The 26,427-nt window shown below is 48.3% G+C and overlaps 2 protein-coding genes across 2 annotated transcripts; both read right to left on the bottom strand.

The window, feature by feature from the left end:
• Positions 1-7,227: 7,227 nt before the first annotated feature.
• LOC124646625 (probable peroxygenase 5) lies at positions 7,228-19,048 on the bottom strand. The gene is made up of 5 exons (XM_047186722.1): positions 18,874-19,048; positions 18,654-18,739; positions 8,137-8,237; positions 7,477-7,602; positions 7,228-7,387 (listed from the first exon to the last, which is right to left on the bottom strand). Exons 1-5 carry the CDS (start codon positions 19,046-19,048, stop codon positions 7,228-7,230), a joined length of 648 nt encoding a protein of 215 aa, XP_047042678.1.
• A 3,466-nt stretch (positions 19,049-22,514) lies between these two features.
• LOC124675066 (probable peroxygenase 5) lies at positions 22,515-25,348 on the bottom strand. Its single transcript, XM_047211130.1, has 6 exons — positions 25,252-25,348; positions 24,975-25,103; positions 24,780-24,865; positions 24,364-24,464; positions 22,881-23,006; positions 22,515-22,794 (listed from the first exon to the last, which is right to left on the bottom strand). Exons 1-6 carry the CDS (start codon positions 25,277-25,279, stop codon positions 22,635-22,637), a joined length of 630 nt encoding a protein of 209 aa, XP_047067086.1. The 5' UTR covers positions 25,280-25,348; the 3' UTR covers positions 22,515-22,634.
• Positions 25,349-26,427: the final 1,079 nt, after the last annotated feature.

Raw genomic sequence — 26,427 nt, 5'->3', positions numbered from 1 at the left:
AAGCTGAGACACACTTTGGGTGCAGCCACCACTTTCGCGGCTTCAAGAGCGGCGATGCGGCGCCTTCTGCGGTCAGACGTCATCAGGGAGCGGCGGAGGGTCTCGTCGTCCCATGCCTCCTGCGACATGTGTGTCGGCTTCTCTTTCGGCGCCACGGCGCACGGTTTCGGCGACGCCTTCGTCGTTGCCTTCATTGCCTTCGCTGGAGCCTTTCTCTTCGGCGCCATGGCGGCGTGAGGGTTTTTCGGGTTGGAGGCTAGATGGGAGATGGAGCGGCGGGCGGGAGAAATGAGCAGCGAGGGGATGGGATTTTGGTGGAAACGATGAATAATTTTGGGATGGGTGGATGACAGGCAGCTCCCACGCCCAAAATTTTCCGTCTCGCGAGGTGTCGGCGCGCCTCGCGAGGTACGTAATATGAGGATCACGATTTTGCCGAAGATTATACTCTAGCACCATATCTAATGAAGCAGGTTGCCCGTAAGACCTTGTCACATGATATGCACATTGCTTGCGCATTTGATTTAGTTTTGTAGGCATTATTTTTCCTATTTGTTGTCTTTATATATGAGACTTAACATCTATGATTATGACTTAATATGTATCCCATAGAATGTCTTGTTGTATTACTTCCTCCGTTCCTAGGTACAAGGTGTACAGTTTTTTTGAGAAAAAGTCTAGAATATAAGGTCTACTGCATTGCACAACTTTTCTCGAAGTTTTTTTAGGGACTTAATTGTGTTTCCTTATTGTTTGCAAACTCCTCTATTTTCTCAACATCAATTATCCAGGGGTAATCATGCCCAAACATGATGTATTTTTTTTCTCAACTTGTATTCTTTAATATTTGTGCCAAAAACTATACACCTTATATCTAGAAACGGAAGGACTATATTTCAGAAAATCAGTTGATGTGAGCTGGTTTTAATTAAGGGATTTCTATTTTCGTTCCCTCGGTTCCTTAGTTGTGCTCAGTTTTCCCCAGCTCCTTAGTTTTTTCTCAGTTTTTCCCAAGACCTTGTTTGAAACCATCACAGGTGCTGTAACGGCCGGTTGCCCGACGGTTGACCGTTATCTTCTGACTAGTGGGGCCACGTAGAGCCCCCAAAGACACGTCAGACCATCCATCTTTGTTTGACCGTAAGCATCGCGGTATCCCTGACCAAAACACGCACAAGTGGGGCTTCGGTATATCGAATGACAAGTGGGCCATGGCGCTGATACAAGGGGCAATACACGGGTAGGAATAAATTTTTAAACGGAGCTCTACATCGATGGCACGGAGGAGGTGGCCTGCGGGGTGCCGAGATGAGATCGACGTCCACAAAGAACTGCATGAGGCGAGACCAGACGCATTAGATAGATATGAACTAGACGCGTTTAATCATGCAAAGAAGAGAAGAAATGGTCGACGACATCGACGACTACCTCAAAACTTTGACTGACCGTGTCCGACACGAACGCGATCAATGTAGAGAAAACTAGTGCCTCTCCTTTCTGGCGTGTATAGATGGGTGCTAAAAGAGTGTGGTGGCGAAGGGAAAGACCTCGCGGTGGTCTGTGGCGTCCAGCATAGCGGGGCGGCATGGCCGTGCCCACAACAGCGTGCATGCATGTTCGGCATTGGCATCAGCATGTACGTTCGGCATTGGCCTCGGCGGTATATCTGGTGTGTCAGTGATCAAATGAGGGGATGAGATTGAGGGTGCATCCCGACGGTGACCTAGCAGTGGCGGCGAGCATAGCCGTTCTGACCATGCCGATATCGGCATCGGCAAAGTTTGGAGGCTGTGGTGCTCGAATCAAGGTGGGATTTGTTTCTTGTACGCCAAAAGTGATTTGAAACAAGTTTCGTGTTGAAGGTTAGGTAACGAAAGTTTGTAACTAAGTCCAAAATTATACTAGCGCCATGGTGAGGGTTCTTTTTGATAGAGCTATACGGTTGGGCAAACTTTTTTGACACTTTTTAGATAGGGTTCCTTGTTGTTACACGTATGACATCATGTATGGCAAATTTGGGGTCATTTGGAGATGTTCGAAAAAATCACTTTGCTTAAACGCATACCGTTTCGTCTCACTGAAACCACAGATGATCTTCTATACATAGATAGATAGATTGTTTCGTTTTTATATTTTTCGAATTTTTTATTTCCCTTTATAATACCCAATTGATTTTCAGGTCAAAACCTCGAAAAACAGCATTATGTATGGCATCATTTTGCCCTAAATTTCAAATTTTGTGAAACTTTCCCTTTTAGATATTCCTTGTTGTTATAGATATGGCATAATGTATGCCAAATTTGGTTAGGTCTCACTGAAACCAGCTTTTGTAACAAGTTAGGTTTTTCGACCTTCTCAAAAGGGATTTTTTCTACCTTCTCTAAATGACCTCAAAAATCATACGGACGATCTTCTATACAAAGATAGGTAGATTGTTTCGCTTTTACATTTTTTGAACTTTTATTTCCCTTTATAATACCCATTTGTTTTCAGGTCAAAACCTCGAAAGTTAACATAAGTAGATGGTGAACCCTTCCAAACTTCAAATACGAGAGATAGATAGATTGGTTCGTTTATCATTTTTACCGTGAATAGTAATGGCTATAACAAATCGGTGATGGTTTATCATTTTTTGCGCGAAAAGTAATGGATACAACAAATCGGTGATGGTTTATCATTTTTTCGTGAAAATTAATGGCTACAACAAATCGGTGATGGTTTATTATTTTTTGCGTGAAAATTAATGGCTACAACAAATCGGTGATGGTTTATCTTTTTTTGCATGAAAAGTAATGCCTAAAAGAGTTTATAATTTTTAGCGCGTGAAAATGAATGCAGAAAACCACCCTTTAGCATACTTAGAGAGTGGAAGGTAACCGCCGACAGAGAGAGAGGGGTTATCCTGCCCGTTAGATCATACGATCAAAGGTCGGCGGGCACGATCCGCGTGACATGGGCTAGACCAATTAGGGAAATGTTGCACGGGTGAGAGAATTTGTGGAGGGAGAGGGAAAAACTGAGTAGTATCAAGAAACTAAGGGCACCTATGTAATAAACAGACTAAGAGATTCAAATATGAGATTTAAAAAATGGAAAATGCGTGTTTTGTACAATGAAACCCATCTTGGCCTATCTCAAACTATTTGCAATACAAATATACATGAGTGTGAGAATTGTGGCCTCATTTAGACAAAGTATGTTTTGGGGAAAGCTGTTTTGGGAATGGCTTATTGTGGAAAACCATGCACCTTCATAGCTACTAGGTGATTTGAGAAGGCCTTTGAGAAGTGGCAATTTGTGGTAAAACTTGATTTATCTATGACTTATCTATGTTTTGAGAAGCGGCAATTTGTCGTAAAGGCTCCATGAGTATGTGCCACTATTTTTCGGAATTTTTTGCACATTAAATGACTCATTTAACTAGTTAATCCCATTTGTTGATCTGTACGTTGACCAGCTACTTGAGGGTAAAAGCTGAGCATATTGCACTAGCCAGTATTAGCACTCAAGGGGAAAACTGAGCACACAAAAAATGCTAGTATAATACTCGAGGTTATACCTGAGTATATCTAAATTTCCAGGGTTAGACTCGAGGACGCGTGTTGCGGTGCAGAAATGGAAGACGTGCAATTGTTGACGCGTTGACGCGGGTCGCGGTGCAGAAGTCGAAGACGTGCAATCGTGGACGCGTGTCGCATTTCAGAAGTCCAAGACGTGCAGACGTGCAGCGGTGGACGCGTAGGACGTGGGTCGCATTAACCACCCCTCGCCTTTATAGACGCATCCTCCCACTATCTCTGTCACTCTCACTCGCCTACGCAACGCCGCCTCTCTCACGTCCCATTATCTTCTCCAACGCAAAAAACCCTCTCCCTCTCCCTCTCCTCTACAGGTGAGATGGACAAGGAGAATGCCAATCCCATCATCCACGGCGCCGTCGGCTCCAAGCGCGACGCCTCCCTCTTCGACGCCGTCCCCTCAACGGACGTCGCCGCCGTCCCCTCAACGGACGTCGCCGCCTCCTCCGCTGGTGCATCGAAGGCTGCTGCCGCCGGTGGCGGTCAGATCCCGCCGGGATGGGACCCCTACGAGGAGGTGCCGTACGTCCCGCCCCCGAACCCCTACGACACCTCCATGGAGGACGCATGGAACGAGGTAACTACGGTTTGCTTCCTTTTTTGTTCCCCATTCCTTTTTGAACCCTATTTTTGCTGGTGTAGATGGATTTGTGGATGGATGAGTATTGGGCTAATATTTGCGCCGAGTTTATTCCATTTTGCTTTGATCCCTCCTTGATTTCGTTTAAGATTTGGGGTTCGGCCGTTCGGTTAATTTATGCAAGTAATAATGGGATCTCAATCAGTTAATTTATGCAAGTAATCATATGATATCAATCAGTTATTTTATGCACGAATCAAAAGATATCAACCGTTTAATTTTGCAAATAATCGGGATGTGTTCAAGTTCAGATGCTGGAATGCTGTTTCTTTGCCTATGATGAATCGGTGAGCACAGATTTTTACGGGGAGGGTTCAGCGAACCATTTCTGTGTACAAATCTGTTGTGCATGAGCTTTGGTTCGCTGACTACATCCCTGTAGACATATAATCGTGTCCACTCTAACTGAGGCTGCCTATGATTTTCCTAACTTTGTTATCATGCACGTTAGTCATCGTTGCAACTCATTCACTAATAGTTCCCGTTTGATATGGATCAGCATGTCGGCAGCGACGTCGGCGGCGACGACGAGCACCATGACATCAAGACTCGCCGAGTGTCTGCGGAGGCTGCGGAGTCGGCCGATACGTCTCCTACTTTGCCAAGGGTGTCTACGGGTGCCCCTTACGCACTAGGAGGCTCGGCGGCACGACTTCAGCTGCCTCTTCACGCATGCCGAGAACATCGGCAACACCAACCCCAAGGTCGGCGCGTCGGTGAACCCCCACTCCTTCCGCGCCAAGCACATGGCGCTCGGCATGCACCTCTGCAGCATCCAGCGGGTGGAGATCTCCGGCGGGCGCATGCCTCCGCTCAAGCCCAAGGCTCCCAAGGGGAGCAACAAGTTGAGGCAGAGGCAGATGGGGTAGGCGGAGTCCTGGACGTGTGCTGCTGCTGCCTCCTCCATTTTGTTGTTGGGATCCCTTTGTTGTTAGCTAGGGATCCCTTGTTGTTATGTTGTTAGTATGATGGTGCTGTGAAGAACCTCGAACCTGTTACTATGTTTGGCTGATGTATGCAGCTTATTATTTAGGGAGGGATCCCTATTATCTATCCCTATTCTACTATATGACCGTGTGAATTTATCGTACATTCCCTGTTTCTAGATTTAACTACATATATATGGACCAGATGGAGTACTAGATTGGGCTCCCTACTAGATTTGCTACCATATTGGGCAAACAACGAGGGCCAAAAGGCACAAATAATAATTGAAGAAAGACAGAAATGCAAGCTTCTCTAGATTTGATACTAATTAGGTGAAAAAAGGCGGGAGAGAAGGAGGCGGAAAAGGTACTCTTAAAAGGGAAAATGCCAATTTGGGCCGAGAGAGACAAAACCCAGCTCCTGCTCACGTGCAACCAAACGCTATCTCGTCATGTCCCACACGGTCCCTTTCTACCAGCCCCACGCGATGCGGGCCCACACGACGCGGCCCCACACGTTAGCACGGAACGGTCAACTAAACGGGAATCCTGCCGTCTGAGCTGCTTCTACGCGTTTCAAACAAGGACTTGGGGAAAACTGAGGAAAAACTAAGGAGCTGGGAAAAACTGAGCACAACTAAGGACCCGAGGGCACGAAAATAGAAATCCCTTTAATTAATTCATTTGATGATTACATAATTATTGGTGTATCATTTTCAGACAAAAGGTTAGGTATATCGTGACCTCCATGACTCTGATGATCGGAGTGTCATTGCATCCATATGCGAGTAGAAGAAGGTTCTTATATATTTGTAGGACCGTGGCAAGAAATTGAGTGTCTATCAACCTTCCTACCTAGAAACAAATGTCCCAGTCTGCATGCCGATCTGAAGAACGAGATCCTCACGCGCTTCCTTATTTGGGTGAGGACAAGAAGCCTCTTGAGCGGGTGACTATTTTGGTTGCTAGCAAGGCCTAGAAGCAATGGAAGAGTAAGCTATTGAAGAAGTATGTTCGTAACCAGATCACCCCTTTTGCAAGTAACTACAGATCTTCGAAGAAGAATGGGCGGAGTTTGTGATCGACAATGCTGCAAATTAGTTATATGTGACCTGTCATGCATGTTAGGAAGTGTCGGTTGTAGTTTGGAACTGTATGTCGTACCAAAACATTAGATATACATGTTAATTCTAGCAAGTTCGGATCTATATGTTATACCGCAATTTGTGACTTACGGCATATATCTCTGCACCTCTTATTATCTTATACTGCTTAAATAATATTTCCAGCTGCAATTATTGCTAAACACTGTATATAGCCGAAGTTTTGAACTTTTCTGGATCTTCCGAATATTACGGTTTGTGTGCAACAATGTCGGCCCAAGAAAGAACTCGGACCCTACCAAGTTTATGGATCGTTATTAATAAAAGGCGTCTTAGGAGTCATACAAATTTAGCCGGCTAATAACAACTAACGTCTCCCATAGCCATATTACGTGCTTGAGGTGGACGATAATAAAAGCCGTCAAGTAGTAGACAAGCTACTAGAGACGGTTTTATTTTTGGCCATCTAAGGTCCTAGGGTTCTAGATCCATTTTTCAAACCAGATCTAATTTTACCCTTATTAGAGACCATGGGCCGGAGCCGGATGGGTAAACCGGTTGTGGCCTATGTATGAAAACCGGCTCTATTAGTGGGTTTTGTACTAGTGAATAGTGCTTGCTCACACTTGACACTTGGAGTTCTCAATGTTTGTAATTTTCGGAACTAAATTCATATTGGGTAACCGCGTCATGCAACAAAAGTTAATATAACAAAGTTGTGATCGCCAAATATTGGAATCAATAGCATTGCAAACATGATTAACAAATTTATTGCATAAGTGAAACAAACATAGGAGGAACAACCCTCTGCACTCATAGTTTTTTTCAGAAAATTATTCATACCTGAATATTACAACTTTATTATACTAAAAAACCAACTTAAAACCGTTTCGACACATAAAAAGGAACCGATGGCGAGATATTTATTGACGAGAGAACCTGGTGCACATTGTTCAGAAGGTATATCAGAGGAGTTATCATTATTTGTTCTTTGCAGATTCCCGAACTTCCTTCCTCTCCCGCTCCATCTTCTCAAACAGGCTGCCGTCATAGACTGCCCTAACGGTCTCCTTGTGAAGAAACCCATCCTTGTCTTTGCACAGCGAGTAGAGAAGTTTCCACTCCGTGTAGCCACCCACCCTACAACATTGGTTCCAGAGGAAATGGTATTATATAAGCTAAAAAGGGCACTACTTACATTTCCATACACCAGATGAGTCAAAACACACCGTCCTCTTATGTCATTAGGCTCCCTGTTTTCTTGAAGCATTTCATTCAGCTCTTTGCCTGTTAGGGCATCAGGCCTGGTGTGGGCATGCTTCTTGAATATCTCATCAAACTTTTCAGGAACGAACCTGTAGGTCGGACAAACTATAAGGTGAGCAAGTATGGAGCCATGCTACCTTGTTGCATTATCTTTGCACCTCTACGTAAGCAAGCCTATGTTTTAGAATTGTATTGTTTAATCTCATGCATCTCACATTGCTAAGTAGTTAACTGTTGAGTGTGCCGTACTGTGGCGTATCTTTCTTTGGAGTTTAGGTGAAAGGGAAAAGAACAAACATAAGATGCCTGTTCCAGCTGCTTCCCTTAACCTCTGGTCCTCTGTTTCATATCAAGATTGATTTGGTAATAGAAAAGATGGTATTATTCTTTTTGTTTCCTTTAGAAAGTACTCCAATTCACATCTCTCTGTCCATCTCATTACATTCTTTAGTTAATTGGCTGACATGTTTTTTTTTATAGCTAAGATCCCTTCGGTAAAGCAGAGTCGGAAGCAAATACCAAAACACAAGGCTCATTCTTGCATGATGGCATACTGGCATGATCTGTCCTAGTGCAATTGGTCACATGGTAATATGAGATATATAATGCGGAGTAGTTAGTACCTTCCTTGAGCATCGTACACGCCGGAATCGCTCCCATGCTTGCCCTTGTGGATGCACTTTACGTAGATGGGGAACTTGAAAGCTGGAGCCTTCATGTTCTCCTGCAGCAGTAACTCGATAGGGTTAACATCAGATAACGATTCTATCAGTACTTCTCCTTTACCTTGAGTGATCCGTGATTGGTAAACGTCGAATGATAAAACTATGCAATAAATAATAACTGTATGCGTTATTTTGATGTAGAGACCGGGGGTATGCTCCATATTAATAAAAAGTACTTGTCCTTTTACCGGTAACCATACCCATTTCATGTTGCAATTTCGAAGTTCTGCTGTAAAGGAAACGCACCCTGTGCTTACATGTACTAGTACTTTACCTTTGCCAGCTTAGAAAACGCAAACACAATTGTTTTCCATAAAAGTTCGTTTGTCTCGTTGTAGAAGGGGCGAATGGGTACCTGATCGTTGGTAGTAATTTATTTGATCTTGAAAATAAAGGTTTTTCTCTGGCAACTGATTCGTGGACAGCTGCCCTCGGGAGAGCAGATGCTCAAGCGGCATGGTCCTTCTAATGGGATGTGCGCGCTCTGCAGTGCGTGGGAGGACTGCAATCATATCTTCTTCACCTGCCCAACAGCAAGACTGATGTGGGCTGGGGTGAGGGAGCTCCTTTCGTGTGACTGGAACCTGCAGGGACAGGGGACTTCATTGCACTCGCTCAGGGCTTAAATAACTCCCTCCGTAGGCTAGCTTGGTTCACATTTGCGGCGCAGTGCTGGACACTTTGGAACATTCGGAATAAGCTAGCGATAGAGGGAAAGTTGATCGGCAATCCGGCTGATATCTTCTACCAAATGTCTTTACATATGCAGTGCTGGAGGGTTCTGGTCAGACAGAGGGACAGGGACTTGCTGGACTTGGCGGTGGGCGACGTCAGGAGGCTCTACGCTCGGACGCGATCTGAGTCGACATGAAGACAACACCTCTTCCTGGATCACACACGATGATGCTTTGTCTACTTCGAGGGGCCGGGGGTGTTTGTGATGTATCATGTCAGGAGTTGCTGGGAGCTATGTGAGTGTATGAACTTGTATTCGAACATTCGATGGAGTGTGTGGGTGTGGAGTTGTATCGAACCTTATTGGTGTGTGGCTTTATATATAAAGCTGGGCCGGAGGGCCTTCTATTTAAAAAGGTGCCATACCATGCCAACAGTGACCCACATGAAGTGACGACCACACGACGTAGTAGCACTGGTGTAGTTTGAAGGGGAATTTCTGTCGGCTCGTTGTTTGCAGTAGTAATATCATAAATTTGTTTGGAAATTAGCTTGTGGGGGTTGGAAAAATAAGATAAAGTGTAAACCTGAGCTAGTGTATATGCTTTACTTTGAACATATGAAATACTAGAACTGATTATATCTTTAACAATGCCAAATTAACATCTTTTATGCAAGTAATTTCGTTGGATATGCATTAGATCCATATGTGGTTCTTTTTATAACCAACGTCTACCACGTGCAAACAAATAGGAAAGGTTGGACGGAACAGTTGCCATTTTGATCTTAGGATAACATGTTAGAGCATCTCCAATCGCGTCCCCTAAAGCTATTTGCGGCGCGCCGGACAAAAAAACCGTTCCAGCCGCGTCCCCCAAACCCGTTTTTTGTCCGACGCGGCCCGATACGGTGTCCAGCGCCCCGAGCCCGTCCCCGCCCCACAGGGGACGCACCGGGGACGCCGGACACAACGAAAAGCGACGCGGGACCAACGCATCAGCGGCACAATAAATTTTAACCTAACCATCGCCACCTCGCGATGGAAGTTATTGGCGCGCAGCGACGGTGCAGTTCCCGCAGAGGCGCAGTGACGCGTCTCGTCACGCCTAGCTCTGCGTGCCGGCGTTAATGAGCGCCACCGCTCTCCCGCCTCCCTCTGGCCTATAAAAAGGGCCGCCTCTCACCGTCCCTCTCACACACAAACCCTAGCACCTCTCTGCCCAACCCTAGCCGCCACCATCTCAACAAGAGTCGACGCCATGGCTGGGAGAGGCGGAGGCCGAGCTCGCGATCGTGGTCGTGGCTGCGGCAGAGCTGCACGCTCGCCGTCGCCTGCCACGCCGCCGTCTTCATCGTCGGAGATGGACATGGAGCCGAGCGTGCTGTTCGAGTTCGTCCTCGTCCTCAAGGGCGACCCACGCGGCATCCAGAGGCTGCCGGACTCCTTCGCCGAGTACGTCGCCGGCGACGACCGCCTGGGCATGATGCATCTGCGGGAGGCTTCGTGCGGCTACTACCGGTGGATCATCGACGTGATCTACGACGCGCGCGGCAAGATGTACCTCCACATCGGCTGGGAGAAGTCCGCCCGCCACCACAGCCTCGAAGTCGGCTTCAACCTCTTGTTCTCATACTTCGGCGACAGGGACATGAGCGTCAAGGTCTTCGACGACAAGCGCTGCCGCCGGGACTACCACGGCGACATCACCGACGATGAGGACGACTGATTAAGAGTGTTGTTTCTTCGCAGCGAATACGTGCACGGAGGTTTCTGGATGTTCGTCATCGGTAGAACCAACAAGGGCACCATCTCCCGCTGGATTTTCCAGTTTGGGTGACTGGGTGTGCCCTCGAGTGTTCTTTCTTAGCAGCGAACACAGGAAACCTTCGATGCACGGCCTAGTTAGGTTTAGTTTTTTTGCAAAATGTTATATTTGTGTCCACCATGGTTCAAACTATGTATTAGTTTGTGGAAAACCATGTTCCAAATTGTGTCTTCGTGTAAACCACGTTCCCAATTATGTATTAGTTTTTGGAATATTACTTCTCTTTATTGAAATAAAAATGCAAAAAATAAAAAAGAGTTTTTTAATGTTTGGGGGCGGTGTTTGGGGAACGCGGCTGGGGAGCGACGTCCCCCAAACGCGGCACGAACGAAACACGTCCCCCAAACACTCAATCCGGCGCGGTTTGGGGGACGTTTTGGGGGACGCGACTAGAGATACTCTTAGTGCAAAATCACTTCATTATTTTCTCTCTTTTTAGATGGTCGCTTAATGTATCGACCAGACCCAGAAGGTTGTCTCCTGGACTGTAAGTTAGAGCATCCCCACTCGTTGGCGCTCCCCACGCCCAAATCCGGCGAAGTTTTCGTCCGGATTGGAGGAAGATTTGGCGTGGGGAGGAGTAGTTTCCCAGTCGTGTGCTCCCCAAGCGGCGTTTTTCGGGGAAAAAGAGGATGGCTCGGGGAATCCGGACGAAAGAGGAGACACGTGGGCGTGGACGGTTGGTTTAGCTTCATCCGGAGTCCCCGGGAGACCCCCGGGAAACCGAGGATGGCATGGGGAGTCCGGACGGAAATAGGCTCAAATCCGGACCAAAACGAGGAACCGGGGGCCTGACTGGGCCGTTTTTCGCCGTCCGGATGAAAAAAAGTGACCGTGGGGGGCTCTGTGGGGAGACGAGTGGAGATGCTCTTACTCTACTCTTGTGCTCTGCTCGTTACAAATTCTTTCGAATGTTGATGTGTTGACGCAAAAATGCTATGTGCAGAGAAATTGGCTTCTGAGCAAGGAGGGGGGCAAGGAGGGGGGCAGATGCCAACGGGGGACACTGCCATGTCAACTGGTTCAGGGTGTGCCGGCCGCTGCGGCTTGGGGGCCTGGGGATCCCCGACCTTGCGCGCACTGCAATCAGCCAGAAGGTGCGCTGGATTTGGAGAATGCATACTGATCCCATGCGACCTTGGCGCGGGCTCGATTTGCAATTTTCTAAGGTGGAACAGGATGTCTTTGCGGCCTCCACTTCGATGGTGGTCGGTGATGGAGTCTGCCCTCTTCTGGGAAGATAGGTGGCTGGATGGCATGTCCATCAAGGAGATGGCGCCTGAGGTGTACGCGTTGGTACCTAAACGCCGCAGAAAGGCGCGTACGGTACGGGAAGCTCTGGTTGGACGCGCTTGGATCCACATAGTCGGCGCGCCGAGCGCCTTGCACTTTGGCAGTACGTGCAGTTGTGGGGCAGGCTCAGAGACACACCGCTGTCAATGGACCAGGACAAGCTGATTTGGCGCTGGACAACGGATGCCCAATACACGGCTCGATCATGTTGTGACACCCTCTTCCGGGGGCTATCATCTCAGGATCTTGGAGACTGAATTGGAAGTCTTGGACGCCGCCGAGGGTGAAGTTCTTTATCTGGCTGGCACACCTTGATAGGTGTTGGACGGGTGAGAGGCTGACACGTTGAGGCCTACCGCACGCGCCTAGGTGTCCGCTTTGCGATCAGTCTGAGGAGACCATGACGCACTTACTCACTGGGTGCTCTTTCTCCAGGACGGTTTGAGGTCCTCTCGTGGATACGATCCACCTCGAGACCTCCCACGGGTGTGACTTCGCGGAATGGTGGTCGCTGGTGGTGCGGACCGCCCCACGCCAGCTGCGCAAGGGCATTTCGTCGATAATCATGCTTACTGCATGGTGGATATGGAAACACCAGAACGCTGCGGTCTTCAACAATGTGCAACCTTCGGTGACTTCTCTGTTCGTCAACTACTCCCCTAGATTAGCTTTCTTTTTCTTGGGTCGAGTTGTATGACGGGGTGTTAGTCCTCTCGAGGACTTGTACATATAACCTCTTTTTCTATCAATGCATTGAAACACAAGGCTTCTGCGTTTTCGCGAAAAAAGCAAAGAGGGGGGCATTGTGCAGAGCATGGAGCTGGACCAAGGGAGCAGCGTTGCTGGATCGAGGCTGCATGAAGCTTGTTGACCCTTGAGTGCGACCTGGAGAATCACTGGTACAAACTTTCGAATCTACAATCTCTTTGCCCTTACATATTATAGATATAGTTTGGGTTTGCAACTTTCTCCATGGTGCTCTAAGAAATGCCCTTCGTGTTGTGACCGTGGGTGCGTGACATGATTCTTACAGTAGATGTGAAATAGGTTTTATTCAATGGTCTTCTATATATAATTAGCATTGCATTTATTATATTGTCATGGCTGCACCGCGATATAAATATATATTGATTGTTGCCTGCTATTTTATTAGCCACAGGAGTTTAGTAATGAATCCTGTACCATTCCTAGTTGACTGCCTTAAAGTTTAAGGGTAGACGTTTATTTTACAATTTGTATTGTCTTCCTAAATTAATGATGAGTTTCACATTTTTTCCACTATGTTCGATGTAGTTGTTCATATGCAGCAAATTTATTTCTGTTTATTTAACATTGTATTGTTTGAATTTGCAGAAGAATATTCTTAGCCTAGGGTGAACGACGGATTGGCATGGGTGGATGGATGGATTGTTGCTTGTTGGGCATGTCTACTTATTTAATGCCATTATATAGCTGAAGACTTGATATTAGATGTACATGTGATAACCTGGTTGTCATTTGGTGTAAAGTCTTACTTTTAACATTGTGGATGAGATTATAGTGTAATGGAGTTAAGACTTCTCTTGTTGTGTATCATATGAAATATTGAAACATTGTTGTAACTTCTTTGAAATGCATTGGTTAGGAAATCGTTGGACTAGAATAGAATACAAATTGAAATAAAAAAGAATTAAATAGCCAAATTTATAAAAAGAAAAGTACTATAGAAAGGCAAAAGCCCATTAAAGAAATGGACCTTACAAGGCCAAGGCCCAAAACCAAAAGCAATGTAAAAAGGCTAGGATTGAGCAAAGAAAGGCCAGAATTGTTGAGCTCGGACCTTCTATAGGACCATAGTGGTCCGGGCTGATTTTGCTCTATGATGATCTTGTTTTGTCACAATTTTGCCATGTTGAATTGACCATGTAGGATATGAGCTGACCAGACCAAACTGGGAACAACGATATTGGATCTTCATAATGGTTATGGCGATGCAATATCGCCATAGACGACTATGATGATTTTATCAAAATCGTCATTATAGTTCATTAGTGATTGCTAGCTTTTGACGATCCTATTTTTTCATAGGATCATCATAAATGGACAACTGTGATGATTCAGTGACTGAAAATGGAGGGTCATAGGTGAGCATATTTCTTGTAGTGAGATCTCAATATTAGTACTTGCACTAGATGAAATTGCTAATCTGAACGATTCTTATCTAGGCTTTCTAGCCAATGAACGGACTAGTGACTATTACAGACTACTCCATTGGTTGGAGATAGAGCGTTTTGAAATGTCAAGAACTGTAAGATCTATCTTATTTATTCTACTCTTTTAATATATGTTTCTCTCTTCTCTCATCCATGTTAAATTATTCGTGCTTGTAGCAATTGATGAGGTGGTTATGACTTTATAATCCGTATGACAACATACCCATCACGAGCTATTATTTTTTCGCGAAAACGCAAAAAGCTTTGCGTTTCGATTCATTGATAGAAAAGGAGTTTACATTACAAGCCTAAGAAAAGGCCGAACACCCACAGTACACACCCAACACTCAAAACTAGACTACGACAAAAAGGTCGAAATCCGTCGAGTGCTCCTCCAAGACGCTGCAGAGTGAGCTCCTCCGCAAGACAGAACCCTTGCTGATGAAAGTCGCAGTGCTTGTGCATCGTCGAAATTACCAAGAGCCTGCCAACCGCAGCCAAGACGCGTACCACCTGAATCCCACGAGCCCACCACGGCTCAGCTGGGAGCATTGCTGCTCCGGCCTCGACCCAAATCCAAGGAACGCCGTTGGCGCAACGGCTAGCTCTCGGACACCTCGACAGACGTGCAAGCGTGCAGTCTTCAGCAGCCCGCCAACAAACACAGAGGCCAGCCCACCACTACTCATCCAGAGGCATGCTCGCGCTGTTCGAGGAAGATCCTCGTCGCGCAAGCCACCGCGATACCACTCGAGAGGCCGGCGCGTTACCTGCATCGCAAGACACCTCCCATGTGGTCAGCACTGAGATCCTCGAGGAAGAAGTACGGCCCGAACTCAAGTTCCCAAGACGACGCCTCCAAGGAGGGTACGACGTCAAAGACGCCGTAATCGTCCGATTTGGCTAGCCAAATCTGAGGTTTTCACCCGGAACATGAGACCCTAGGCAAGGGAGGTGCTGAAACTCCTCGATGACGCCACAGAGGAAACGGCGCCCGAAGGCGTCGCCATCACCGGCCCCGAAAGGCAGGGCTTTCGCCCAGAGCATGGTACCTCACCACTGCAGGCACTGCCCATTCTTCGCCAAGACCTCCTGCGCTAACCCTTTTCTCTCAAAGCGCTAGCCTTGGCAGCGCAACCCGCTAGCAGCACGTCCAGCGCGCCGGGTCGGGGGCCGCCATTCCCACAAAGGGACATGCCGCCTAAGAGGGGCACCACCGAGCCGCAAGCGGCGCAGGTGCCACCATGGGGTGGGTAGCTGCGGGTCTGCACACATCCACCTCAGAGAGCATCACCGGCCACCCAGCACCGTCCACCTTGTCGACAGCGCCGCACGGACGCCAAGATGGCGTAGGGTTCCGCTCAACCCGGCCAGAGCAGCACCACCATGCGCTCGGAGCCGAGGAGGGCGGACAAGAAGGAGGTGCCTGGACACACCCAGGCGCAGGAGGGCAAAACGGCCAAGGCCCATCAAACCTAGATTGGGCCCGAAGGGCCCAGATCCGAGCCAGCAAGCCCGCGCTGCCATGGCGCCAACTCCGGCCGCCCAATACCACCTGCGGCCAGCGCCGTCGCCGTCATCCCGGCGCCGTCCACTACTAGGAAAAAGGTTACCGCCGGCACACAGAATTGGCCTACCGCCGGCGCCTTCGGGTTCGCCGGCGATAACCTCGCCGGTGGTAATGGGCTATCGCCGGCGCCTCCCAACTCGCCGGGGGTAAGTGCCGTTACCGCTGGCGTTCCACCAATTCGCCGGGGTAAGTGTTGTCAATTCGCCGGGGTTAGTCTTACCGCCGGCGTCTTACCGTTTCGCCAGGGGAAACAGGCCGTAGTGCTGGCGATTGCAAAACGCCAGGGATACAAGATACATTTCGCCATCCTCTTCAACCTCGTCTCCATTGTCGTGTGGGGCATCCTCTCCATCACCTTCGTTATCATCATCTCCACCATCATCATCTCCATCACCATCGATATCATCATCTCCATCATCACTCATCCACTGAGTATGCCCCTCCATGAAACTATACCGAGCAGGTGTTGATTCACTATGCCCGAGAAGGGGTCAAACAACGATCCTAGCTTGCATCTTCGAGAAGGACACATTATATCCTTTCGCTTTTTCGATACATGTCGGCCGTCGCGCGTTCCACGTATCTATCCACGGCGCTTTCCCTCATCGCGATGACCATCGCCGCCTACAAGACAAGATAATTGATTACACCGCCGTCTCGGTTTTCACGGAAAAAATCGGCATGACCTTTGCTAAATATTGTCATGCTGGAGTTCCAAAATTCGCCGGAACGGAAGTTAATCAACATTCCGGCAAAACATTGGCAACTCAATGTTCCTGCATGCGTAAACAAATGCAAAACAAAGCATTTACATATATGGACCACCTTTTGCCACCACTAGTACTAGTGATATAACCGCGAATTTTCGCCAACACATGAACATTCCACTCATTTAGTTATGTACCTATTAGTTGACGCGACGTCCAAAAGCACCGGAGAGACGCCACACGTCGACTTTAATGCTTGAGAGATCTAGAGATCTAAGAAATGGAGAGATCTAGCTAGATCTAGTGGAAAAAGTGGTGGGAGGAGATAGATCTAGATCTAGATTATGCAAATCATGCTAGAGGGGCTAGGTAGTGCATGATTTGCTCAAATACATCATATTTTATTGGTTGAAATAGCTAAAATGGGTGGGGGAATGAGCTAACAAGTGCTTGGGTTGATTTGCCATCACATATGAGTGTGTGAGGGTGGTGGTAGGTGGCTGGTCGTCTTAAGGCATGGCCCGGAGTTACCGCCGACGCCTACGAACGAAGTTGCCGGCGGTAGCGAGCATTACCCCCGGCGCTTTTGGAGCTAAACCGCCGGCGGTAAGGGCAAGATGGGTGGCCGCTGGGTGGCCCACCCTGCGACTCATTACCCCCGGCATCGCCTATTTGGGTTCGCCGGCGGTAGAGCCTTCTACCCCCGGCGCTTTGGGCCCAAACCGCCGGCGGTAAGTCCAGGCCGAACGGGGACCCCGCAGCCCATCATATCGCCGGCACCTACGCACCCTACTCGCCGGCGGTAACCCACGCACCCCCGGCGACATCCATTCAAACTCGCCGGCGGTAGAGTTAGGCACCCCTGTAAGGCATTACCGCCGGCATCTTCTATCCATACTCGCCGGCGGTAAGGTGTGCTGCTATAAGGCTTTTCCTAGTAGTGGTCGCTGCCATCCCCAGCGACGTCCCTGTCGCTGGCCACCCGAGGAAACAGCTTGGCCGGCCGCCTGCCACCGAACTTGGTGGCCGCCCAAGAGCAGCCACCGCCTCCAGCACGGGGACGCCACCACGCCACGAAGCCGCCACGCCGCTGCCGAGGCAGTCGCGCCGCCGCGCCCCTCGTCAAGCGCGTCGCCCTCACCGGCCCCGTCGGCCCGCGCCAAGTCCTCCGCGCGAGGGGGAGAGGGGTCCCCGCCGCCGCCAGTGCCCGGGCTTTGCCCTGGGATGCCCTCCGGCGGAGGCGAGGGGAGGGAAGAGCAGAGGAGGGGGGCTGGGCAGGTGGCGGCTAGGGTTCCCTCCCGTTGCCCACATGAGCGACGAGGGGGAAGGTTCGGTCGGCCAGTCGTCGGGTGTGATAGTTCTTAGGTCTCATCACAAGGTATTATAGGTAGTACTCCATCCGTTATGGATTATAAGGCTTACGAGCTTTCTAAAATTGTTAGACATTATAAGGCATATTGAATGTTCTCCTTTTTCTTCCTCTTCTTTCAAGCATTTAAAACTATTGGTGCATGCAGTAATTAATGAGGTAAGCTATGAACTTTCTTAGTCTTAGCGAATTAGCATTCAATTTCTAACGAAGGTAGCACTCCCTCATTTTCCTTGCGTAAGGCATATAAATTATTCATGTTTTTCACCAAAGAAGAAGATGCAAGGTGGTGTTTCGTTGCTATCTTCTAAAACTAGCCCTTTCTACCTTCTCTTTCGTTTCGAACAACAGATCCACATCGATGCCACCAACCCACCACACATCCGCCCGTGGCTCAATTTTTTGACCGCCACTACTCTCCCCCTAGAGCGCTTCGGCCGCCGCCGAGGGAGCTACAGCCTCCCTCACGCTTTGGCCACCATGGAGGCGAGGCGGCAGGCGTGGATGGGGATGGGTTTGGGACTTCGGAGCAGTGGGGGAGAAATTATGAGGGGTAAAGTGGGACCTTTAGATCTTAATGTCTCCTTAATAAACGCACCAAATATACACCCTATGCTAAAAAAAACATCGGAGGGAGTATCATGCATTCCATGCCTACAAATAATACTCCCTTCATCCCAAATAAAGTTGCTTGATTTTCTCTAGATATGAAGATATACATATTTTAGTTATAGCTAGTTGCTCAATTTTTTTAATACAAGCGTGAGAAGAAGAAAAACATACCGGTACAGTCCGGGGTCCGAGCAAGCCGTGGATGAAGACGGCGCTGAAGGCGGAGAGCCCCACCCCGCAGCCGATCGCGCGGAACCCTGCAAGCAAACTCCATCATTCGGATTCAGGACCACAACTCCGGTCCCGATCTCTGTATCTCACGCGCGCGCGCATCCAAGAAAAAGACCCACCCGCCGTGAAAGATAGATGGAGATGAGAGCAAGCGAGTCACCTTGGTAGGTCTCGGAGGGGTAGATGACGCCGTCCTTGTCCCTGTCGAAGAAGGCGATGTGCTTCTGCAGCGGCGTCAGCTCGTGGTTGTACACGTCCGCCAGCGCTGAACGCGCGCGCGCGGCACAAAGAGGAGCACCGTGGTGAGGGCAGTAGGTAGCGTGAAACAGAGCCATGGTGGGATGGAACTCACCTGCAGAGTCTGCGGCCATGGATTTCGACCGGGGGAGAGGGGAAAGGTGGCAGCGGACAGAGAGATTCGAAGATGTCGAGGAGAAGGATCAGGGCTTGGCTCGCCGACGTTACCTTACAGGGGACTTGGGAATGATCGATCAGGTTGCTTTGCTATGTCGCGGAAGGAATTGGGATATATATATCCACACATGGTCGGACGTTGGCAAGCTACGTGCGCTGCCCGGCGAGGGTGAGCGGTGCGGCGGATACCTCTATTTAGAGGTTTAGGGTTTAGGCTGCCACTTGCTGCCCATGCGCGACCATCCTGTGGTGGATGACTGACGTTGCCTGTGAAGGCGGCGATTGCTCTTTTGTTCGTACAGTACGTCATTATAAAGCAGAAAAAAAGATTACACATACATCCGTCCATCTTCTTTCACGGCTGAGTCGATGGTGTGCGCGTGTCTTACTTTTTCTGCCTAGCTTGTGAGTTGAGTTTTGTGATGGAGGAACCAAGAAACCCCCCGTGACCCCCTCGCGTCGTCTCCTCTGGGCGACCGGGGGGGCGAACCCTAACCCCCGCCGCCGCCTCTTCCCCACCTCCCCTTCCTCCCCTCGCCGTCCCCTGAGGCTGCTGCCGGCGAAGCCCCGCAGAGCCGGTGAAGGGGGCGGCGGGGATCTGTGCGCGGGCTCCCCTGGCGCGGTGGCACGGAGGCTGGCTGCCGTGTGAGGGGGGGCATGGCCTCCGCCGCTGGCTGCTCGGCAGCCCTCCTCCCCACGTCCTCCTCTTCGGCTCGGCCTCGCCAGTGCTGGACGTTGGTGGCCGGCGGCTAGGGTGCTGCCCGTCGCGGCTTTGGGCGGGGCCATGGATCCGGGCGGCGGCCCATCTGGCGTGGCGACGACGTGCTCGCGGCAGGCGGCGTCGCGGGTGGCTCTGGCCGTCGGCCTCGTCCTCTTGGGAGGTACGACCGCGGCGGGCGGCGGCTGCGGCTTGGAGGTCCTCCTCCTCGTCAGATCTGGTGCGTGTCTCTGTCTCCCCGTCCGGATCTCTCTCCTCCACCGGTTTGATTGAGGGCAGCGGTTGCTCCCTGTCCTCGAACATGGTGGGTGTTGGTGGTTTGCTTGGGACCAGGGGAAACCCTAGGTCGGTTGGCTCGGCCCAGCGGCGGCGACGCCTTTGGGCGCCGTTCTTCCTCCTTGGAGGCGTGGCTGAGGTCCCCTGTTTACACCCCGACCTACCTCCCGGGCGAAAGCCCAAAATCCCGCGGATTGGGCGACGTCGACGTGCTGCACGCCGTGTCCTTGTTGGAGGCGTCGCCTGGGGAGTGTGGTGCTCGGTGAGAAGAGTTGAAGGCGGGAGCTTTGACATGTGCAGCTGCTTCCGGTGGCTTTCCTGCCTCTCTCAGGTTCTCCAAGGTCGGCAATGGTTTGGCGGATGTGGTGTGCTCCCTTCCTTCGGTGGTCGTGGTTTGGGGCGGTCCCGGGGCTCGAGTCCAACTCCTCTCCAGCTCTCGGGTGAGCTGATCTCATGTCCGATGGTTCGACGCCTTCGAGCCTAGGCGAGAGGGTAGGGACCCTCTTCGGCGTGAGAACAGGAGGGTGGCCGGTGCTTGCGGACCAGTGGTGTCTTCCTCGACCACAATCTCCATCCTGCTTTATGGCAGTGCCTCGTCGTGCCTTCCGTTCTTGATGTCTTGGTGCCGGAGCGTGGTAGTCTTCACCTTGCAAGTTCCTTCGGTGCTTGCGTGTAGTGTTGAGTTGTAAGCTGTTCGGGGTGCTCCCTTGTATCGTTCGGCCGTTGTGGTGTGTGGTGTGTGGTATTGTGTTGTGGGTGGGTGGCCTTGTGTAATCCCTGGCCGGTTGATGGCTTTGTTAATTCAAAGTCGGGCTCCTCTGGACGCCAAGGATCCAAGGAGCCCGACCGGAACAATGTTCCTTGATTTTTTAGGTTCCTCATTAAGAATCATTATATTGCAAAGCTCCGGAAGATTTATATATAGCAGGGTTTAAGCCCTTTTGCCAAAAAATAGAAGAACCAAAACAAGATCAGAAACTGACATACAATTCTTTTATGAACGTAGTGGATGTTGATATGTGCTCCCCTACCCGTTCCGGGTTAGAGTGTTGTTGCCTCCAATTGTTCCATTGATTTCTCATCCATCCCTCCACTCTCAAGGGATGCATCCTCTAACCTCAAATCCTTAGGGTTTCTTTGATTCATATGATTCGTATAAGAAGTATGTAGGATTTAGATCTTATGGGTTTTTTCATACACTCGCATACGCTGCTCTAAGCCACAAATCACCAAGAAAATTCCTCCTGCCATCAAGACTAGAGCCACCATTGCTAGACCTCAGATCTCGGCTTCCATGTTATTCTTCGCAAGCATCACAGAACGAAACATGCTCCATGATATTAGCAGCCAACAAAGCTTCAAAACGCCCCCTCCGAAACCAAACGGTCAGAGTAAAACACGGATGTGCACGACCGAATTCCACCCGATCTGGCAAATTCCAGGCATAAAACGCCTCGTGGAGCGCCGGCGGAGCCTTCCGGAACACACCACTTCCGCCAGATCGATGGGGACAAGCACCGACAGATCATCATCTTGACGATAGAAGGAATCCTAGGACCGCCGCCATTATTCACGAGACTAGCAGACTCCCACGCCGCCAGTCACCTCCATGCCAGAGTGACATGAGAGGAAGGAGGCAGTCCAAGCACAAGGCTGTAGGTACCGGCGATCCGAGGAACCACCAGATCCCTCCGCCCCGGCCGTGGTTGGACCCATCTGGCCAGATCGGCCTCGCAACCCAGATCTTAGCCCGATGACCTAGCTCGCTGCCATGCTCGCCAAAGACGTACTGAGGGCGCACCGCCACCTCCTCACTGTTGCCCCGCCGGAGAGCCTTGGGCCCCGGCCCGAATAGCCGCGCTTCCCTACGCTTCCGCCGGCATTCCCCCAACTCATGAGGAAAACCAACAGTAGCACATCGTCATCCATGCCGCCGTCTTCGACGCGGAGGGGGCCACTATCGCCACCGGGGATGTAGCAGGGCGGCCAGGGGGCGGGGGATGGAAGCACCGCCTAGGTTTTCGGGTGTGGAGGGCGCCGCCAGAGACTTTCGGGAGGGAGCGCCTCGAGCGATCGAAGGAAGTAACATGTTAAGAAGAGATTACATAGTTTAAGTTGTTGGAAAGATAAGCTATTATCTCAGCGAAAGATTAGTACTCACTCGTACCAAGTAAAATGGCACTCTATATAATTTTGTTCATCTACCTAAATAACTTTTGCAACGATTGGATTATTTTTTATCAAGATTAAAATATATATGTTGATGAGAAAATAAACGCAAAACATAATAATGGAGCATCTATTTGCTAGCTAATAAGCCACTTAAATGGACAGGTGAATTAAGAACTTCACAAAATTAAAATGATTATCTTTAGAATCAAACTCCCAATTTTATTTCACAAATCATGGAAAATAAAAACATGTGAAATCACTATAAAACACGAGTTCAGGATAACAAACTCAACCAGAACCACACCATAATTTACAAATACTAGGTACCATTGGAGCTTTAATTATTTCTTCTTCACTAATTCCTTAGCTTCAATTCTCTCTTGCTCCAACTTCACAAACACGCTGCCATCATAGATTGCCCTGACAGTCTCCTTGTGAAGATATCCCTCCTTGTCTTTGCAGAGTGAGTAGATAAGTTTCCATTCTCCGAAGGCACCCACCCTGCCATGTTTTTTTGGCCGAAAATTGAGATCATACGAGAAATTCTTGTATTTACATTATTCTTGTCCAGATAGAGTAAATCTTACCGTCCTTTTAAATCTTTGGGCTCCCTGTTTGATTGAAGCAACTCATCCAGCTCTTTGCTTGTTAGGGCATCGGGCCTAGTGTGGGCATGCTTCTTGAATATCTCCTCAAACTTCTCAGGAACAAACCTGCAATTTTAACAGACATTAGAGTTAGAATTTATGGATCCATGTTACAGACCCTAGGACCATAGGTAAGAAATTCAACTGTTTAGTGTTCTATCATTTTGTTCCTTCTCGAATAACTTACCATTGCAAAGTGTGATTCAACAATTTTAGGAATTTCACAAGCATAATTGGAACATTTTATAGTGACACCACCACATAGAATTATACATTAATCTCATCCGTTTCGCATATGGAAGTAGTGTGTTATTGAGTGTGCATTACTATTACATCACCGAGCTAACACAAAAGTACCAGATGTTTAATAGCCTTGCAATCCATGCCATAAATGTGAAAGCATTGTGCTGGTTCCTTTTAGGATTTCATGAGTTGTGACTGGCATCCATGTATTCCCCCTCCCCCTATCTCTCTATATATACATACATATCTCCCTCCCTCCACATCTCTATCTCTCTCACTCACTCTCTGTCTCTTCCCCTCTCTCGCTCTATTTCTTTACCTCTCCCTCCCTCGCTCTCTATCTCCACCTCTCTCTTGCTCTCTTCCTTCCGCTCTCCCTCTCCCTCTGTGTCACCTCCGACCTCTCCCTCATTATCTCCCTCTCTCTATCTCTATCTATATCTCTCTCTTGTTGCGGACTTTTTGATCCTAGGATCCATGGAGTCTAGAATTTTTTGAGTTAGATATTTTGCAGTTTTAAAATATTTGAAAACAAATACTCTATGGACTCATAGATTTGCCCTAAGTATACATTTTAATATCAATAATAAATAATTTCTACTTTCTTCTATAAGGAAAAAATGAGAATATATTTTCGAACGTACGAAATTACAACTTAGTACTAGAACTATTATAAACCCTCATATTTGTCGATGTTGTATAGACCCCAAATTAAAATATATGCCATTGAAATATATAATTATGTAGAAAGCATATACGTGTAAATGTGGAGAACACTAGCTTTATACGAGTTTTTAAATATCTGAATGTATTTTTTTTAGGAAAAAAAGCTCCATGGGAGCTACAATTAATATCTATCTCTCTATCTCTCTCTCATTACTTACTAAGTAATTGGATGACTTTTTAATGCATATAATATGTCTTTTCTAATAAATAAACTACTATATTTTCTTGAAAACCATGTTACATTAGGCCTAGACATAGTTTTTGAGACTTGTATTTGGACAGCTATTATGATTTGAATAAATTGGTAAATATTTATAGAACTAAGGAATTGAATTTATAACAACCTCGACTATGATATTTTCAATTTCCCAATCTCAAGACTTTTTTATATTTTGGTATTCCAAGTTAGAGAGGTTTTGGGAACATAGGTGGGGAAGTTCAGTAGTATCTATACCTTCCATGGGTATCGTAAGCATCTGTATCACTCCCATGCTTGCCCTTCTGGATATTCTTTATATAGATGGGGAACTTGAAGGCTGGAGCCTGCACATTATCCTGCATCGATAAAACAAGAGTTAATAATGGAAAACTCAGGTCGGTCATCACCTCTTAACACCTGAGTTAACAATCAAAACCTCATTTCGAGTCACTGGAAGTCATTATTTGTGGTAAAACATAAACTGGCCGACAAAAAATATGCCTCACACTCTTCTAATTTGTGAAGTTTTGAATGATTCAAACAGAAGGGACTCTCTAATTTGATGGATCACACTACAAGCTACAGTAGTACAAAGTTCAAACGTATCTCTCCATCATCCACACACAGAGATGAGGGAGCGAAAGTAAGGTTGGTTGTGCGTGCGTGCATACCGGGACGGTCTTGGGCCCGACGAAGCTGTTGATGAAGACGGCGCCGAGGGCAGACACCGCGACTCCGCACCCGATCGCGCGTAACCCTGCCAAGAAACAGCTCCACCATCAGGCAAACGTTTTGGCGCGCGAGAAGCGCAGAGAGCTAGGCAACTGTTGGCAAATTAATCGGCATGGCGCGGGTGACTGACTCACCCTCGTAGGTCTCCGAGGGGTAGATGATGCCGTCCTTGTTCCGGTCGAAGAAGGCGGCGTGCTGCTGCAGCGGCGTCAACTCGGTCTTGTACACGTCCGCCATGGACGCCTCCTCTTTCAGCTTGCCCCCTGAGCGCAGAACACGCAGGAGCACCGCGGTGAGCGCCAGCACCAGAGGCTTGCCGCCGAACAGAGCGTAAAACAGAGCCATCAACTGCGGACGCCGGCCGGATGCAACTCTTGCATCTCAGTGGCAGATGTAAGTGAAGGTAGTTACCTGCTGTGTCCGGCGATTTGGAGGCCATGCGTGATTCCGGCGATCGATGGAGAGGGGAAGAGTTGCAGAAGAGAGGAAAATGAATGCAGTTGCGAATTGCGATCGACGGCTAGCTTATGGGTGGTAGATGCATTCGTGGGGTATATATGCTCGCGCGGGTAGATGCCGTGCGCTCGCGGGTCAGTGCCAGACGAACATCACAGCTTGAGCCTTTGTAGTTTCCTAGTATTCTTTGATTCGGAAGCTTGGAGACCTGACCCACGACGCCAATACCGTAGCCCGATATATCGAGCCTCCAGGCTCCATTGCCTAGCTCCCTTGCCGCCCCTATGTAAGCCTTGAAGCCAGAATCAAAAGCTTCCCTTTTTTGTATAACATGCAAAGCTCCCATTGTTTTTTTTTTTCATGCAAAAAAGCTACATTAGCTTGTATGTCTTGAATAATATACTCACTCCATTCCAATGAAGAAGGCATTTGTATTTTAGGTTTTATGTTGGACCAAGAATTAGTCTAAATATATCAAGATTATTGGTCTAAATTTCGCATCATTAGAAAGTTTAATTTAACATGAATCCAGCGGTACTAATTATGTACTATATAATCAATATACTGTAGCTTAATTCTTTTGGTCAAAGTTCGATTTCAAATGTGTATGCGCCTTAGAAACATCTGTAATTTGTACATGTTAGAAATTAGAGATGCAAGTGGATCAATATCAGGGTACCCTCTACTCTATTTGATAAAAAATTAATCTAACTTGTTACAAAATAATGATGTTATGAGAAAAGTTACTCCAGTTCATTTTTTGAAATTAAAGAGGTAGAGGTTACCCTTGTGTTAGCCCAGTTGCATCTATATGGGAAATATGCTTGGTGTTTCGTTTTTCGTCTCCAATATGTCTAAACAATATGATTCATGGGTTCTCCAATCTCCACTCCAATAATTGTCCTTCTTCCAAAGAAAGATGGGACCGACGACATCTCCGACAATGGACCCTGCCGAAGAAAACAACCAAGTGAAGCCCGCGTTTGTGGGGGCTTGTTTTGGGGTTGAACGATACCCTAATTAGTGGTCTCTCCTTTCCATATTAGTTATTTTTGATTTAATAAAGTTCTAAGCTTGAAAGTAACATTATGGTAGTTGAGTTGGATGAAGCCTTAACTGCCGAATTCTAGG

The sequence above is a fragment of the Lolium rigidum genome, chromosome 1 (assembly GCF_022539505.1).
Source record: "Lolium rigidum isolate FL_2022 chromosome 1, APGP_CSIRO_Lrig_0.1, whole genome shotgun sequence".
NCBI lineage: Eukaryota > Viridiplantae > Streptophyta > Magnoliopsida > Poales > Poaceae > Lolium > Lolium rigidum.
The sequence above is the reverse complement of the archived record's forward strand: the minus strand, read 5'-3'. Positions and strand labels throughout refer to the sequence as shown.

Coding starts and splice junctions, on each gene's coding strand:
- LOC124646625 (XM_047186722.1), bottom strand. CDS start 19,048: ATGGCTCTGTTTCACGCTACCTACTGCCCTCACCACGGTGCTCCTCTT. Junction 8,238..18,653: donor TCGGACCCCGGACTGTACCG/GTATGTTTTTCT, acceptor TTACTGCTGCAG/GAGAACATGAAGGCTCCAGC. Junction 7,388..7,476: donor CCTAATGACATAAGAGGACG/GTGTGTTTTGAC, acceptor CCAATGTTGTAG/GGTGGGTGGCTACACGGAGT.
- LOC124675066 (XM_047211130.1), bottom strand. CDS start 25,279: ATGGCCTCCAAATCGCCGGACACAGCAG. Junction 24,866..24,974: donor CCCCTCGGAGACCTACGAGG/GTGAGTCAGTCA, acceptor GTTTCTTGGCAG/GGTTACGCGCGATCGGGTGC. Junction 22,795..22,880: donor CCCAAAGATTTAAAAGGACG/GTAAGATTTACT, acceptor AAAACATGGCAG/GGTGGGTGCCTTCGGAGAAT.